Source organism: Pseudorca crassidens, chromosome 9 (assembly GCF_039906515.1).
Source record: "Pseudorca crassidens isolate mPseCra1 chromosome 9, mPseCra1.hap1, whole genome shotgun sequence".
NCBI classification, from domain to species: Eukaryota; Metazoa; Chordata; class Mammalia; order Artiodactyla; family Delphinidae; genus Pseudorca; species Pseudorca crassidens.
The window spans coordinates 27,800,151-27,818,934 of NC_090304.1; the positions used below are offsets into that span (position 1 = coordinate 27,800,151).

Genomic DNA, 18,784 nt, shown 5'->3' on the forward strand with positions numbered 1-18,784 from the left:
CCCTTCCTTGGGTAGGCTCGCAGATTCTTCTGGGAGCTATAGTGCAGCTTCTGCACCCACAGCTGCAGTAACATTTGGGGAATGCCTAACTTGAGCCAGTATGTGTTGTATGAGGAGGACTCATGTAAGAGATAGGTCTTAAGCCAAAGTCCATGAGGCTGTTAAAAATTTGGGCTCACCTCCACTTAGAGGGGTGGGATAGGGAGGGTGGGAGGGAGACGTTAAGAGGGAGGAGATCTGGGGATATATGTATATGTATAGCTGATTCACTTGGTTATACAGCAGAAATTAACATGCCATTGTAAAGCAGTTATACTCCAATACTGATGTTAAAAATAAATAAATAAATAAATCATGTGTCCAAAAAAAAAAAAGATTTGGGCTCACCTGACAGAATACTAGCAGGGGAGGCAAAGAGCTTTTCTTGTCCCACTTTTGCCACCAGCTTGACTTGTGACTTTTCTTAGCAAGTGACAGCACCTCTCTGGCACTCACTCTCTTCATTAGTAAAATTGAATTGGATACATCAGTGATTTTTCTTTTTAATATTTTTAAGCCAGGGCTAACTTTCTTCGAATCAAATCTTTCCCCAAATCGTAAAATAAAGGAAAGCAGTGCTGCTATGGTGAACATGGGAGCAGGCCCCTCCCCTCCCCCCTGTCTCTTTCCTCACATCGCCCTGCTCCAGCCCCGGGGAGGGTTACAGAGCACAGCTTTCAAATCACTCAGGGTGTGAAACATGGGAGCCGCTTTAAGTGACACATTAAATGTCCAGAGTCTGGGAAGGAAGGGAGGCTGACCTTGACACAATCCGCTGTGTGTCTGCTTTAAAGCTGTCACAGCTTTATCAGACATGTGCATAGCCAAAGATCTTAGTTTTTCTTTTTCTGTTCCTCTCTGTATACTCATCGAAGAGTACCTTCATCTGATGCTATGAAGATATTAGGGATATTCCAAATGAGTAGTCACTCTTGAGAGAAGTAGAATCTGGGCGTTACTTACCACAGGTTACACTCTTCATTTGTGAATGAGGGGCCGATCCTGGCCCATTTTTTGGCAATCAGTAAATGTTAGAAGAGATGGGTAACTGGATGTTAGAAGGAGGAAAGCAGTGATGTGTTGAGGGCACACATTTTCAAGGTTAGAAGCATCTCGACAGAGGCAGCTAGGTTTGCACTGTGTATAGGTTGAAGGCCTCGTAGGTCCACCCACCATCACCTCAGATCCAGATATCTTAATGACCCTGGTAATGTTTTTGTTAATTTGAAGGATACATTGGACCATGCCAGTTTCTGCCTTTGGAAAATCAAAGTTTTCTTTTTCATCCCCACATGCTTTTCTTTGAAGGCAATGACATTGTGCAATGTGACCAGGGTGTGATCCAATTTGTGGATAAACTAATATTTTCTTGGTTGGCAACTGGGAAGGGCAATCATTATAATAATTATTACAACACAGCTAATATCTATTGAATGATGATAAAGTGTGAGAAACTGTGCAAACCTTTACATGCAGTATATTGTTTAATGTGCATCAAACCCTAGGGGTAGTATTTTTATTTTCGCCCCATTTGTATTTGAAGAAACTGCAGTTTAAAAACAGTGTATTGGAGAGGATTTGGCTAGACTGGATTGGAGATGCTTCCTCATATCACTGCTAAAGTTCTGGAAAGAGAATTCCAGAAGCTTGCAGCTGGTAGGCCAAATTAGATGTATTAGAATTGGCCCCCAACTGTGTTTGTTTGTTTTTAATTGAACTAGCGATTCAGGAGGGCTTAAACTTGGAGGACAACCCAGTACTGGTTTAAGCCTTGTCATATAGCTCAAGATGACAAGCCCATTCCTGGAATTCTTTTTAGGAAGTTCCTGGTAAGTCTTGCAGAGGTTCATTCATTCCTTCAACAGATACTTATTGTGTGCCTGCCATATGGGAAGGTATTGAACTGGGAACTTTGGGCCAAACAAGGAACCACAAGCCACAATCCATGCCTACAAGGACCTTACAGTCTAGGAGGAGACAAGTCACATGCAAAGGGTAAAACTAAAAAAATGGAGTAAAATAATAAAGTGCGCTGATTATTTACTCCATACCACACATGTGCTTTGGAAGCTTTATGTCATTTTATCTTGAACACAACCTATGAGGTGGATGCAGTTATTATCCCCGTGTTGCTAACGCACCATAGAGAACATAAGGGCTCTGTCCAAGGTCATACAGCTAACATGTCATGAAGCCTGCAGAGGCCCCACTCTTACCCTCTTGCTGCCTCCACAGTTTAAGTTGTAATAAAATTTAAAAATTTGAAAATTAAATTGCAGAGAATAGAAGTGTGACACATGCAGTAAGAAAATATTAAATAATATTCATAGAATTAAAGATGAAGAGGGAAAGTGTAATGGGTCAGCTGAGAATGAGGTGGGACGCAAAGGGAGTTGAGGAAGAAGAGAGGAAAGGAAATACCGGAGAGGGAGGGGGAGAAGGCAGAGTCCAGCATCACTAATCCAGGAAGAGATGCTTTGTCAGACAGGGATGTCACTGTGGAGACATCCATGGAGATGAGGATGGAGAAAAAGGCTTGGCTTTGGTTTTTAGGAGGTTTTTATTGACATTCAGGGAAGCTTTTGGAAGAGTACAGAAACAAAGGCAGATTGCATTGGGTACATTCTGAGTAGCCATTTATGTCTAAGGTGCCGATTCTAATAGTAGGGTAGCCCATCAGGCAACACAGTCGTGATCAGTGGGCCAAGGTGTGAGAAGTAACAGGGAATGAGGAGGTCTGCAGCAGACTGAGGTCAGTATCGCCTGATTTTTTTATCTTCCAAAAGAAGCCAGAAACCCTGAATTTTTGGTGTGATATTTCCTGATTTCTAAATGTTAGTTCAACTAAGAAAATAAAATAAAACACAGTTGAGGACCCACTATAATACATCTGTGGGCTGAATTTGGCATACCAGCTGCAAGCTTCTAGAATCCTCCTTCCAGAAGTTTAGAAATAAAATGAGGAAACATCTCAAAGAAGAAGTAAGGTTAGGGATGGTTTAGGATTGCATTTGAGGAGTGTGTGTGTGTGTGTGTGTGTGTGTGAGAGTGAAGAGCTGCTTGTTTTTATTTTCTTGGGGTGGGTAAACATAAACTCACTAAGGAGGAGAAATAAAGACACCCAAAATATCGTAGAGAGTTGTCTGAAAAATTAAAGTGCCAGTGGCAGGAAATGGATTAAGAGGCCAATTATTAGAAAGATGAGAAGATGTAAACAGTGATCGGAAAGTGAAGAGAAGGAAATGAAGAGAGTCTCTCTTGAGGTGAGGACGTATTGTATGCTAAGTGCAGAGTCAGAAGGAACCTGGAACCTAGAGAGGAACCTGGAAAAGTTTTGTGATAGCGGCTTAGGGAATAGGCAGTGGCAAGAGTATAGGGTGATTAGAATTGTAGAATAGCAGGGAGGACCCATCTGACTTCCATTATCCATTAGTTTTAAGTGAGCATCTATTTATGTGATATAGATACAGTAGGAGATACAGATTTGAATAAGACTTAATTGATGCCTCCAAGAGCTTATCGTCTTACTTATGATCAGTAGCTCTAAACTGAACTGATTGATGGGCTAGTTTCCCAAATTACATTCATTCACTTGCTAGTCATCACTTTGCCATATCTGTGAATTATCTGTGTTATTATTTGCTCAATAGTTTTCTTTGAATCATCTCTTAATTTATATACGAAAATAGAAAAATGAAAATAGAAGTGAAAAATGAAGCCATATATCATTACTTGCATTGTTGTATTTTTCCAAATATGCATTTTTAGAACATACAAAACTACTTGACATTTTGTCAGAAGTTCATCTCTATTCCACCTAAAATAATCTTGTATCTTACCAATAGAACATATACCGTGTCTTAGGAAAGATAGAACTGGTTAGTTGGTAGAATTCTTTAGGTCATTCAAAGCAAGAATTTTTCCACATTAGAATAACTGCACTACGGCCTTGGTTTTTTATTCAGGCAGGTCAGCTTCGATGGCCTGATCTGAATAAAATGGATAAAGGCAGGCACCTCTTTGTCTGACAATTTTAAAATAATGCTATTTGAAAAACGAGAAGTTAGAGAGCCTTCCAAATTAATCTAGTCTGGAAAAAACCAAAAATGCCATCAAGTAACAGGACAGTTTGCATATAAAACACAAAGGTTGGCAGATTAGATGAAAGGTCAGTTCAGCAAAAAAAATATGTCAGACAATCTCATAACATAGGTAGCAGAGGACGGAACTTGGAAACTACTATTGGATTCTCAGAAAGAGATGAGTTTGTTGGCAATGCGTAAATATCATCACGATTTTCTGTGGCTGTTCATTTTGGTGGCTACTTCTTTATGCTCAGTCTCCAAAATTTGATTTAAAAGACACTGAAGAGGCTGTCTTCCTGAGAAAGATTTACTTTGCAGCAGTTTTACTTTTTTTTTTTTTTTCTTCTTAACTGATCTGAAGGGGAGAAATGTACTTCCTTCACCTTGTTTCCCCGTCTCACCCATTCCATCCCTGAACCAAATCTCTGAAATGGAAAAAAACAAGAAGCCAAGGCCTCTTGCAAGAGCAGTGGTACATAAAGACAGGGTTTACAGCGAGTCCATCATCATGAATGATTAAAGGAGGACCAGCAGCTAAAGCATGACTTGTACAAATAGAGTTGCTCAAAGGTTCACGCAGGTAGGACCTGCCTTGGAGCAGATTACTGTCCAGGAAAACATTTCAGCCCGTTCCGGCCTTGGGAGCACAGGTGAGTCTGGGGATGCAGTATCAGGCCAGTGTGTTCACAGAGCCATGATGTTGAAACGGTGGGGCATCTCAAAAACTTCCAGCATGTGCAGTACTGGGAATTTGCAGCCTTCTTAATACATCTTTCATCTGTATTTTAAGTGCAGGGAGTTGTGCAAAATATCATTCTATCCAAGTAGCTTGCAACATACATCACAGTCTTATTGCCTTATGCTAGTGCAGATTATAAGCTCTGCATGCATTTAAGAGAGGCTTCCTATTTTCTATGAGCTCTTCACTGTAGCCTTGCAAATAACTGAGGCCAAAGGCATTTCACAGAGCATTGTGGGCTAATAATCAAGGATATCTATTGATGCTTGGCCACAATGTTTTCGGTTTCGTCTTTCTGCAGTGTTGTTTTCTGACTGCTTTCACCTCTCTCCTAAGTCTCCCCCTTAACCCACATGCTATATATACAATTTTAATACTTTTATTAAATTTTAAAAATTTAATAATTTTTATACAATTTTTCAGCAATTTGCATTGCTGAAATCCAAGTGGGCCTATGACAAAACTTGCCTTCCCTTCCAAACAGTATAATTCTCTCCCCCACTATAAGCTCCATTAATTGAATCATTGATTCTGGCTTGCTGGTAAGGACCAATTCTTACAACAAATGTATCCCATTTCCTGCTAGTGGTAACTTTCATTCTTCCTGGAATAGCAGGCAACATTAATTTTGCATCGGACCTAAGAGTCTCAGGAAGCTGGAATTATAGGCACCATCGTCCCGCCCTTTTCCTCCTCAAAATAAAATGAAATAAAATAAAACGAGCAGCTGCCCAGTGGTGAGGCTTGAGGGATGGATAATGACAAAGAAGAGAAAAGGGCATTAATTTCAGGATGGGGGCAGCCGCCCGGCACTATCTCCCTTTGGATTTTGGTTCTTATAGCATCACGGTGAGTTATTAATATGTATGGTCCGTACTTTATTCAAACATTATAAATCTATGCAGAAGTCTGGTGTTTGGGTTTTCCTTTATAGCTTTCATTCTTCTTCCCAGAATTATCTCATTTTGATCGGGAAACTTCTGCATAAAAAACACACATGGAGAACTCACATTTCCATACCATAAATATTAAAAGGGGGTTAAGCTTTACAGTTTCTTCTCCCACCCCAACGGGAGGAAATTTAGCCTTCTAATCAGGGGGCCATTCTTAATGTTCTTTTTGTTCGCAAGCCAAAAGGTAAACTTTAACTTGCCGTATGAAATTGTACCGTGTAGTTCCTTTCATTTATGTAAATTGTGAAATGCTTGGCTATGCCATGTCTTTTGTATGAAGCTTCTACTAAAAAATCTTAGCAGTTATCTGAGTTGTTAAGAATAGTTGGCCGGCTTATTTTTTAAGGGTCAAATCCAAGTCCAGACCTTTTTAAGGCTCGTGATTAAAGTACTTTTTGCTGGATAATTATAAAGTATGGATTCGTCACAGTGTGGATTCATCACAGTGACTCTGTAGCAGACAGAAAAGGGAAATGAAACTAGCAAACTTAATGTCTCCTCAGTAGCTTTTTAGCTTCTGAGCAGCTTCCTATCTCCCGTTTATTGTCATTTTTGTTAGCATAAAAAAGTCGTCATAAATTTCGGTTCCCATGGAAATAGAAAGGAATGCGTGAGCTATTGCATTTGGGGATACTGTCTGCTAACCACGCAGTCTCTGCAGTTGTACTTCGTGATGGGAAATGTACATGCTAATTGGTGCTTTTTTTTTCTTATTTCAGGAAACCTGCCCTATGAATATAAAATAGTGATTGCTGGGAATCATGAACTGACATTTGATAAGGAATTCATGGCAGACCTTGTTAAACAGGACTACTACCGTTTCCCCTCTGTGTCCAAATTGAAACCAGAGGACTTTGACAACGTTCAGTCCCTCCTGACAAACAGTATTTACTTACAAGACTCGGAGGTAACAGTGAAGGGATTCAGGATATACGGTGCACCTTGGTAAGTGTTCATTCCAGCAGTCTTCCCCTCTGTTTTTTTAGCTCAGCACTCAGAAAGCATGGTTCTGGTGCCTTAAACCAAAAGGATAAAGATGAAGAGAAACCTTTTGGCTGTATTTAGAACATAACACATATTTTGGCACTGCTGCAAAACACGATGCTTGTTGTTTTCGTTGTGATGCAGATTTCTTTAGGCAAGATCAACGGGAGCATGGCTTTGGTAGATACGTGTCTGTTTGTGCGACCGGGGCTGCATGTGTGTCTGTGGGACCCAGAAGGATTTGGTGGAAGGTCACTGTGTTACCCTTCATGCAGATTCAGCCACTCTGAACATTCCATCAGCCTACATGACTTGTTCCCTTCTCGTTTTACATTGGAAGCACTCATAAAATATCTTGCTTACATTAGAGTTGCTCAAATCTTGCTACACATCAGAATCACCTGACCAACTCTGAAGAAATACAGATTTTGAAGCCATATCCCCCTGAGGCTCTGATTCTCCTTCCTGAGGTGGAGCCCAGTGACCTGTTTTTTAAAAGCTCCCCAGGCAAGACTGAAGCACAGACAGTTTGGAAGTTACCGGTTGAGAGCTCAGTCCTAGAATTCTCAGTACTGAAATTCTCAGCTCTAGAAAACTCGAAGCAGGCGTGTATTCCTTGGGACCAGACAAGGAAACATTCTGACCTTGGCTCTGTCAGTTGTCAGTTGTCTGGATTTGAAGAAGTTAATTCATAGAGAAGGAACCTCAGTGAAAATAATACCTACTTTTAGAGGGTTATTATGAGGATTAAATTAGGTGATGTTTGCAATGGATTGAGAAGAGCGCCTGGTGATTTGCTTAGAATAACAATTACCATTTTTGAGGGCTTAGCTCTGCCACGAGATATTTATGGGAACTTGAGCAAGTCACTTAGCCTCTAGAGCCAGTTTTTTCATCTCTAAAATGGGAGTGTTAGATCAGAAGATCAGTAGCAGAGGAGTCTTGGATTTTTCTTTATTTGCTTTCGTACTTTTTGAGAGCCCTGTGTGTATAGAGAGCAGAAAAACTAATCTTTACTCACTTAACCTGGAAAAGTATCCCAGTCCTGCCTTAGGAGTTGCGGATAAGGCTGGAAAAGGACAGAGTGAATTCAGATTGGCCACCCCACTCAACAGTTTGGATTGTCTTCTGTAAAAGAGAAAGTTGAGATATTTCCTGTCATTTGGTTTTCTAGCCAAATTTGGTTTTCATCAGTCCAGAAGGACTGATGAGTGGATACAGGAAGTATATTTCCGTTTAAAATCAACCTGACCGTGATTCTGAACTCTTAATTGAGTACTTAACCAAATGTCAGGCACTAGGTCCTTTATACCTATTATCTCATTTTCTTCAAGCTACCTTTAAGAGACAGCCACTATTGTGATCCTCATCTGGCAGATGGGAAAACTCGGGCACAGAAAGGTTAAGTAACTGCTCAAGAATCACACGATTCTAAGTGGTAGCATCCTAATTTCAGTCTGGCTGCAGGGTACATGGTATGCCTGAGGTGGTGGTGGTAGTGCTGTGGTAATTGGTGGTTATAATCTGCAGTGTTTATATCCAGCTTTATGAATGCACGTCAATTAGTTCTTTTTATATGTGACAAGGTGGTAAAGGGCAAGAGAACGAACAGCAGAAGTTAGCCCTCTCAAACAATAATCTGAAAGCTGATCTTGGGGTAATGTAGGATGTCGATATCAGCAGTTCTGGGTAAAGGGCAGGAGAGAGAGCACTTTTTCAACTTCACAGCTCACTTCTTAATGACTATGCAGTAGTTGAGAAATGACCTCTAATTGGTAGAGAAGCTCTACTTGGAGTTGAGATGATTTTTGCAATGATTTAAGATGATTTTTGAAAAATCTTCAGAGCCCAGAACATTTAAGCCCATTCCTGAACAGACAGGACTTTCAGAGGTTCCCTGGATTGACGGTGGTTGGTGTGATGACAGCAAGCTTCCTCCATTATCTGAACAGGTCCAGATCTGTTTAGGATAGGGTTTAGCTCAACCAGGTTATGGCTGTGATGCATGAGGGAGTGATTTTGAATTCCGAGGCAGATCGTGTAGCATCTCAAGAAATAACAAAACATAATAGTTCCAACATGGGAAGTAACGGGGCGTAATTTGGTTTTGGTGGTGGTACAAACTTCGGACAAAGTTTATGTCTGAACTGGATTGATCTCATTCAAAATGTTTTATTTTAATATTGGAGAAACTGGTAAAGTCAAGAAAACACTCAGCATTAGTCTTCTAAAATGTTACCCTGAAGTTGTTTTTTACACACAGTTTATTGGGATTTCTAGAAAGTTTGAACTATTTCCTTTCTTTTTACAATGAGGGAGATCTTTAAATGGAATTTATCTTACCCATAGGAATTGTTGATACTTTGTCTTTTTACCAAGAATACAGGGGTTGATGAAGAGGAAATTGCAATTTTGTCATATTTTTATGATGAAAATTACTATTAATATTTAAAAATAATAATTAAAATAGTTAAAAAAATAATATTCTCAGAACTGCTGTAATCTGAACATTGATTTAGGAATGCCTATGTTAGCATTTCTATACAAGGAGAACAGATTTTCCCATTTCTACTACTTATTTATTCAGCCTTGGGACCTTGGGCATTTTTCTGAATGTCTCCATGCCTCCGTTTTCTCATCTCTAAAGTGAGAAATAGCAATATTACTTCTCTCTCATGGTTGTTATAAGTGAGTTAATGCATGCAGAAGACTTCCTGGCATAGAGTAAGTACTGGATAAGTGTTAGCTATTACTGATGTAGCAGGGTTGGTGTTTCCAATGTACTTTGTACCTTTGTCCACCTTCACATGGAGACAATTGCACTAGGAGTCAGATGGGCTGGCTTCTAGCCTTAGTTCAGTCTCTGCTGATTGCACAACAAATCCCTTCTCTATTTTGTAAAACAGGGGTAGTGAGGTCTGCCCCACTTTCTCTCTGATGCCACTCACTTCAATAGTCACCAAAATTAGAATCTTTAAAGAGCGTACATATTTGCGGGCATGCTTGATTATTTTAATATCTTGTACAATTTTTAGCTTCTTTCACTATTAAGAATTTGACTGGAAGCAAATCTGGGGGGGGTGGAATTTATACTAGAGCTGCTACTCGTCTCCTATGAGACATAAGGATTTTCCATCCTAAGATTCACACATAGGTGGACATCTGCTTAGTAACCCATTAGATACTCCAACTCCAAAATAATGTGAATGCTTTTAACTTTGATTTCCATGCTTTTCCTGTAACTTTTCTGGAGGGAATATTAAGTTCTGATTTACTGATATTGCTAGTGGTTTTCATTTAAAAACAGAAATCAAAATAAGAACCTTGATACTAAGGATTTCCATGCTGTCACAGGTTTCTCAAAAGTAATTACCATCTCTGTGATAAACCATAATGGAAAAGAATATAAAAGAAGAACGTCTATATGTGTATCACTGAGTCACCTTGCTGTACAGCAGAGATTGCCACAACTTTGTAAATCAGCTAGACTTCAATCAAAAAAAAAAATTTTTTTTTAAGTAATTGCTGTCTGACCAGGGAGAGAGCTTATTAACTCCTGTATTTACAAAATGTGGATTGTGACTCAGTTTCACTCTAAACAAGGTGTATTAGCTCATATTCATTACATGTTTATAACTTGTAGCACCGCTGAAAGCTTCCTAAAGACCAGAGAGAATTAACGCAGCGTCTCCTAACTTACAATTTAGGAGGAATTCGTATGTGGAAAATAACTTACAACAATCCTGAGCAGTCATGTGTGTTTGCAATTGGAGCACACTGTCGTGCCAATTAGATCGGCAAAGAAGAGGGTTTGGATGTGGTTTGATGGGTCTGGGAAAATCCAACGGTCTACACTGAAGAAGTTGTAAATGGGGTGCCTTATCCTGGAAGAAAGGTGCTCCCTTGGAAGGAAGGCAAGAGTTGACCCGTTCTCAAGGGGCAGCCCGGCCTCAGGAGGCCTTCCAGCCGGTTCTGTGGCTTCTGTATGTATTCCTTCGGCACCTCATTCTTCCAAGAATCGTGAAGAAAGGAGTCAGGCGTGATGTATTGTCATGGGACTAACAGTTCAGTCACAGTTTTTCTTAACTTCTCCTGTTACACTTTTCCCTCCCTCTCTGGGGGACAGAAGAGGGTCTTGTGTGGCCTAGCAGTTAGATCTGCCCAGGACTTCGCTCTCATAGCAGCACAGCTTGTGGATTTCTTGTATCCCTTGTGTTGATTTTTTGCCACCGAGGTGCTTCCTGATCTCCTTTCGTGATCACTTTCAGCTTTCGATCCCAAAAATGTCTTTTCCAAAGGCTGACTGTGGTCAGAAAAAGGAGACAACATTCTAATCTGTCAAATATCAACCACTGATATTTGTGCTAATTCACTGCTTGTCTGGTCAGGGTGGAGGGGAGGTGGCGTTTTGAAATCATCTCTGTATTTTTGGTTACTGGATCTGTAGCCAGCATTTTAGTGCAAGTAGATTTCCATAAACTCACTCGTGGGACTGGGCATTTAAAAATCGACTAGCCCCTTCTTTTTTCTGATTTCAGTTGCTCTTTGGCTACTAAGATGCTTACGTAGAAAAAAAAATCCAGGTACAAACGGATCGGCAGCCAAGCCACAAAAAGTAAAAAAAAAAGTCTGTCTTGCTCCGACCTGAGTGTGGCAGTTGTATTGTTCAGCAGTGCACCTTGTTCCCCTCCTGAACAGAAACGCAGAGCTAGTCTCCTGTGACTTTTAATGAATATGAGCAGGGCTTTCCAATGTCCAGGAATTTGATCTCTACGCTGACCAAGGGGTCAGGAACAAAGAGCACACTTTCTCTTGTTAGAGTAGACCCAGGTGTAATTTGTCAGATTTAGTAATTGTAGAGGAAGTGCCTCAACTTCTGCAGCAGGAAAATTAGATCGAGCCTAGGCAGCGTAATTCTAAAATGGCTGAAATAGCAAGAGAAAGTCCATTGAGCTGCATTTTCAAAGGAAGTGTGTGCAGGGTATTTTTTTTTTCCTTCCTCTCTCCCCCTCATTTTGGATCATCAACGTGTTGACTTTGTCCATTCCTTCAGATGTAATTTTCTCAGCGTTTTTCAAAGTGGGAGTTAAGCATTGATTCCACTCTCTGCAGCCTTTATAATTGTGTTTGCATCCAAACAGCTACAAGGTTGCTCACGTTTCCTTGTTCTGATCAGCACAATGGTACTGTAAGCTTACCCTGTCAGAAAGCGTCAGATATTTTTATTTCCAACTATAAGGTTTGTAATGCATCATGTATTTCGCTGACAGTCTTCAAGTTCTTGCAATAGCGAAAAAATTAACAGCAGATACTGAGTGAGAGGATGAGAAAACCAATTGGCAACTCATGATAGAATTCAGATCTGGGGATGGGTGGAATGGGCTCATTTATTTTATTTTCAAGTCATACTTAGTAATTAACTTGGGCCAAAAAGAAAAAAAGGGAAGAAGAAGAAGAAAGGAAAGAAACATCTCCATTGTCAGCAGGAAAGTCCTTTCACACTAAAGAACAGGACTGTACGAACAAGACTGATTCTGTGCCACGATTTCAGGGATTCCAGCTTTTATTCAGGAGGGCTCAGGAAGGTATTGGCACAGAAACAGGTCTGTGTGTGTGTGTGTGTTAAACAAATACGCACTCTCCTTCTACATGATTCTGTTCCAGGGCCCAGGCTAACGTTTCATTTTTCTTGGCGTGAGGCCCACGGACTCTCCCATTCTGAAACCTGTGGCAGGTCTGTCCTGCTCTAGAATTACAGGCTCTGTTTACATTTTCGCCTGCCTCAGAATGCAGCTGACTGCTCTGAAAGCTGCACGGGATCAGCTTCATTTCTGGTTTAACAACCGCGCTGTTTATTTGGAAAAGGAGAAAGCAAACCCTGTCCGCCTGCTTCCTACCTCCCATTGCTAGCCATATCAGTACATACCTTGGCAAAAGCTGGTTTATGTGGAGTTTAGGACGTTGGAGGCAACTCATACCTTTCCGCCTGCTTGTCGTGTGCCTTTAGCTGATGTGTTGGTGGTGGTCGTATAGACGAATGTGGAGGGGGGTATAGAAGTGTTCCTGGGCATTCAGTTATGCTTAATATCAGCCATTGGCATAATTTAAATTTTTGCCTGCACATTCTGAGAGACCAACTCAATTAGCAAACGACGATAGTAAACTTCTATTTGGATGATAATTTCACTTAGAGAGCTTGTACATGTGTTATCTCCTTTGGGCTTCACAACAATTCTAAATAATTAAAACTTAAAACCAATTCTAAACAATTCAAAGGCAAAGGGCATATATTCATACTAATTATTAATACTAGCCAGCATTTACAAGTGCTTGTACGTCGTGACAGTGCTGCCTGGTGTTGCCTCCTATTGACAGAAGAAACCAAGGTCGAGTTTTGGCAGAAAAGGCGACTTGCCCAAAGTTAGTTTGGGGAGAAATAGGACTAGAATCCCACCTTCCTTTGCTGAGCTCTTGAGGCTGAGCTGGGATATCCTAGTAACCGCACATGTCACTCTACTCCTTGACCTGAGGCAACTCAGGAAGTGGCCACTTAGAAGCCTTGGCTGTTCCCATCTAGTTGCAAAAAGGACACACAGAAATCCAGGCCAGTCCTCTCAGGAGCTCTCAGGCTTCAGTGATGGGGTGCTTGAAGCGGGGGGACAATGGGATGTTGGGGGGACAGAACAAAAGAATGATCTTCTGCACGGTGTGCTCCAGAGCCTTGGGTTTAAAAAATGAGGATCTATACCTGTGCGTCATAAGACATGGATCAGCTCCTCTGGTGTTTCTGTTCCATGGCGACAACTTCCGTTTCCTCTGCACACACGTTAGAGGGGCAAGTATCGGGTGTACATGGCTATTTCCCTCTGAAGCACCACGGAGCAGTTGAGAGACACGGCAGCCCCGGGCACGTGCACCGAGAAGGAAGTGCTGACCGTGCTTCCCCACGGAAGTCGGGCTGGTGTGGACCCACACACCATGCTCCAGGCAGACCTGGACTTCCACGATGAGACCCTGCCGGCTCGCTGCTGGGTGTTCTTTCATTTTCTCATGTTACACTGACAGGTTCCTTTTTAACCCAGAGTTGCTGCTGGGGGAGGGAAGGAGAGGATACAGTGGCTCTAAGCTCTACAAGGGTGGGGACCCTGTCAGCGTTGTTCTCCATGCATACCCTAGGCCAGCCCAGGGCCTGGCACACAGTGGGTGCTCAGTCTGTTTCTGCTGAATGAATGAATGAATGAATGAGGGTGGTAGTGGTAAAGATGTGTCTGTGGCTGCCTGACTGAAGGCCCACACCTATGAGACACCCAGTTGCAAAAGAAAAAACATTTCCAAGACAAGATCGAGCATAGCCATGAATCTGCAAGGACAGCTAGAGATGGTAGAGCAAAGTGGAACCAAACAAAGCACTAACCTACGTCCCTGAGCTCTTCATGAACATGTCTAGATCCTTCCCGAACATTCGGAAAGATAGAGTGCACGGCATCTCTCCAGGTGAGCATGGTCAGGGAGCAGCGGGACAGACCTACCTAGAAGGCAGCGAGAATTTTCAAAGAAAGGCTCAAACAGTATTTTTAGACTCTTAATTGTCATTTCTGTACTTCATTTGCCCCATCCCCATGCTCTGAGTAGATACAGACATTTCTATTAGATTTGGAGACTACGTCTTCAAGCTACAGTAAAAGTAGCCAGTGTAAAGTGTGAGTTTGGTTGGAAGCTAAACCGAGTGGGCCCTCAGAATGTCCTTTGGACGTTAGAAACCAGTTATTAAACATGTAGTATTCTCTTTTCTCAATGGTTGAGTTCTCAATGGTTGAATTCTCTGAGTTGAATTAAAGCCATACAGATTCTGTACCATTTATTTTCAAGCTATTTGGCAAACATGTATTTCTTATTTAATCCTTTGAATTGTAAGTGTAATGTGAATTTCTGCAGATGTTACCAGGTGGTGAGCCCACTGGCGTCCCTTTGACAGTTGTGACCCATATTTGCCGGGTTCCAGGCACTGCTGCTGCTCTGCCTTCCTGCATACATTTACCCTATAGCTCAGGTGTGCTCACAAGGAAGTCCAGGTAACTACACAGGTAGGTTCCTTGAATCCTCCTGATGATCCGTAGTGAGGGTGAATGGGCTTCGGAGCCCACAGCTTGGAGGTTGCCACTTCTACCTAGTGCTCCGTTTTTGCCGGGAACCTCACCTGCATGGCCTCAGGTCGCCCCTTTGCCCTTTTTGGTGAGTCTGCCTGCTGCCAGAGTTGTTTCACAACAGAGTCACGGTGATCAAAGCCATGCTGTGTTCTGCGCTCGACAGGGGAAAGGCCCTGTGCCCTTCTAGGCTGCTCTGTAAGAGGGCCATCAGAGGATGTCACTCAGCTTCCCAGAGAGTCACCTGTATGCCCGTGGGAGGCTTGTTGGGAGACAGGACTAAAACATGCTGTTCTCAGGGACATCCCTCTGACAGTGAAGGATTTGTTGAAACTGGCTGAGCTCTTCTTGCTGATTCCCTCTTTCCTTAAAACATCAGTTCCTCAGGTTAACAAACTTCTGGCTGGGCCTCCCCAGCAGGGAGACACCCCCTGAAAGGTCTGGTCCCCAGGCTGGACGTAGCTTAAACAGCTGCAGCCCTGTTCTACCTACTGTCGGGGGAAGCAGTGTGTGTATAGAGGCCGCAGGCTTTAGCCTTTAGAAGCAGCTTTCCCCAGTGAGCTTGTGTCTCATTTTTATCATTTAGAACTCATTTACCTTCTTAAGCAAGTTGTTTCATCTCTGAGCCACAGTTTCATCTGTGAAATGGGTATGCAAAGAATAACAACTACTATTCCTTAAGCATCACCCACATACAGGTATTTTACGTAAAACAGTTTTTAAGCCTCACAGCCACCTGTAAAGAAAGTAATACTTCCCCCATTTGGGAGATGATAAAATGGAAGTTTTATGATGAAAATAGAGAAGTTAAACAACTACACAAGGACACTCATTTCCTAAGTAGCAGAACTGGAAGTCTAACCTCAAAGCCTTAATTTTTTCACTGCTCTGTGTATGTTTCGTGGGATTAAAATGCGATCATGTATGTTAAGTTCCTGGCACTCAGTAAATGCTCAATAAATATTATTTTCTTCCCTGGAAAGTAATAGTTGTGTAGTTTTGTGATGGCTCTTTTTGTTTGTTTGTCTGTCTGTTTTCTTGTCTTTTTTTATGGTGGTATATCAGGGTGGAAGGGGAGAAGCAAAAAAGGACAGAAAGGAGGTGAATAAAAATCTTAGTCTAGGAAAATAGTTACCCCTATGTGTGTGTGTGTGTGTATGTGAGGGAGGTGGGGAGAGAAAAGAATTTTTAAAAGCAAACATTGTATGGTTTCATTGCACAGCAAGTTGCTAATGATCTGGATAAGTGGAAACCATTTAGGAAAGGAACCCCATATATCGGCAGCATGTGGTCAAAGGACGTGGAAGAGTGAATAGATGTCTGTTAAATGAAGACATATGGGGCATTTTAAGGTCACTTACATGGAGCATCATTTTAAATGTATGAGTAACGCTTGGTACTGGTTTTCACCCAGGAAAAAAATAAAGGTAATCTTGGATGGGAACTATAAATTGAAAGTGGAATGTTCCGTGAGGGCTGCTCAAACAGGAAGTTAGTGGTAAATCGGAAAGCTTTTGGATTAGCAGAATGTGTCTGCATTCTGTGAAGAGCAGAAAAAATGAGTTTGAAAATCTGCTTTAATTCAGGAGAGGATATAGGAAGATTGTTTTGCACAAATATTAGAAAAGATCGGCTAGGTTAAAGTGTAAATACGATTACCGTTACTAACAATGTCCAAGTATGAAATTTGCAGCAAAAAATGAAAAATAAATGAAGAAAAGCACCTGGTATATAAAACCTAATGTCTGGCATGGTAGGTTTAGGATGGATCACATTTTTTTAAAAAAGCAGTGCTAACAGGGAGATCAGCTTGGTGCTTTGTGACCACCTACAGGGGTGAGATAGGGAGGGTGGGAGGGAGACCCAAGAGGGAGGAGATCTGGGGATATATGTATATGTATAGCTGATTCACTTGGTTATAAAGCAGAAACTAACACACCATTATAAAGCAATTATACTCCAATAAAGATGTTTTTTAAAAAATTTAATTTAATTTAATTTTTTAAAAAAACAGTGCTAAAATTTCATAGAACCTACAGTAAATCAACATTGAAGACTAAGTAAAACCAATGCTATGTGTGTAAAGGAAAAAAAAGAGGTCAGAGCTGACACACTGATTTTCCACCTTCTCCTAAAATTTGTTATGAACTTCTTTTACATATGATGTACAAAATGATGGCATATAAAACTAAGTGCCTCTGATGCCTGCCTGGCTCTATAACTGGAGATGACTGTTTCTCTCACTACATTTCAAGCTACTTTATGCAATGAAATGACGGGACATATCAATTTTAATTCTAAATCCAGTAAGGTATGCTGACTTTCCATGCCACACAAGACTCCATAAGCAATGGGAAGTAGCTTAAAGCATCGTAATTCCAGAAATAGGATTATCAAAAACAGAAACTAGGGGAAAAAAAGTTTTTATTGTCTTATTGATTTAAAAGTCCAACCCCTCAAATCACTAGGCCATAACTGGGGCCTCTATTTTCATTTTGAATCAAGAATTAATAGAAAAAACCTTCTTGCTTTGATCTTTTCAGAACGAAATAAAAGCTGCTAGACTAAAACCTAATCAGAAATGGTTGATGGAAAAACTAGTTGGAAACAGGCTGTTGGGCTATTATTAGCCACCTCCCCACTTTTTTTTTTCTTTCCTTGGGTGTTATGACTTAAGGGGAGAAATTGTGGAAAGGACATTTGTTTAAGAAATTCAACTCAAATTCGTGAGTTTTGCTTTTATATTTAAATATATTAATATGTAAGAAGCACTTGAGAATGAGGATTTTAGGCTGTGTTTACGATGCCTCTGTTACTAAACATTTTTTAATGCTTCCCTATTTTTCAGATGAAACAGCGAAGACTAGTTATTTTTCTTACCTAAATTCAGCTTCTCCCTTAAAAAGATGTAGTAACTCTGTACAGGGAAGTACTTACCTGTAGGTCCTGCAGAATGAATATGAAAAACGGGAGACCTAAGTGTGTACATATAATGCTGGCCCTGACCTTTGTGCTTTTAAATAGCTCTTACCAGAGGCGAATTCTGCATGGTTTGCTGGCTTACAGAGCAGCTTCAGAGGCAGGCCCAGGAGAGGTGAGGGAATTTTCAGGGTATTGAAGGGCCTGCCTACATTCAAACACACCATATGTGCCATTCAGTACTACTGATATTAAGGAGGGTATTGGTTTTTAAGGTTATTTGTTATAGAAATTGCCTCTGTAGAGTTTGAACTCTGTTCTGAAAAGCCTGAGAGAAACAGGATCACTTCGTTGGAAATTTTGAAGTTTGGCTGGTCTGTAAACCACAGGCTTAACCATACGCTAAAGTCAGTTCTGAGGTTTTGTAATTGTTGATACTTATGATTTTCATTATAAATGTGTTTTTACTTTGTTGATTGTTGCAATAAACAGAATCATTGGATTACTGATAGAGCAGAATACAAATATGCCAGAGAAAAGCCATTTTCTTTGTCCATTGACTCAAATAACTCTTCTTGTGCATAAGACCAAAAAAAACTTGTCTTTCTGGGTTTTCTACAAGTAAGAACAGAACAACAACAAAAAAAAAGGTGAAAGGAAAATAGCTATTGCAGAATATCAAGGGTAGAAATCATGCAAAAAGTAGACATCTCAATTCCTAAAGATTGTGTTTTCCAAGCTGTGTAAACTCTCTTCAGTTAATCGGACACTCACATGAATAAAAACTTTACCATTCCAGTGAAAATTCATCCATTCACCTGGTTTTGGTCATTCAAGAATTAGCATCAGACATCAGAGAGCAATGGTATGTTTTTCTTGTTACATGTAGCAGTAAGCTTTTCACAAGCTAAATTCCCACCA

At 40.9% G+C, this 18,784-nt stretch overlaps 1 protein-coding gene across 3 annotated transcripts in view; it reads left to right on the forward strand.

The window, feature by feature from the left end:
• Window positions 1-18,784, forward strand: part of MPPED2 (metallophosphoesterase domain containing 2) — a 173,295-nt gene that overhangs the window by 81,568 nt on the left and 72,943 nt on the right. For all 3 annotated transcript variants that reach the window (XM_067749535.1, XM_067749536.1, XM_067749537.1), the window contains exon 4: window positions 6,536-6,761. In XM_067749535.1, coding sequence (XP_067605636.1) covers window positions 6,536-6,761 — 226 coding nt within the window. The remainder of the gene's footprint in view (window positions 1-6,535; window positions 6,762-18,784) is intronic.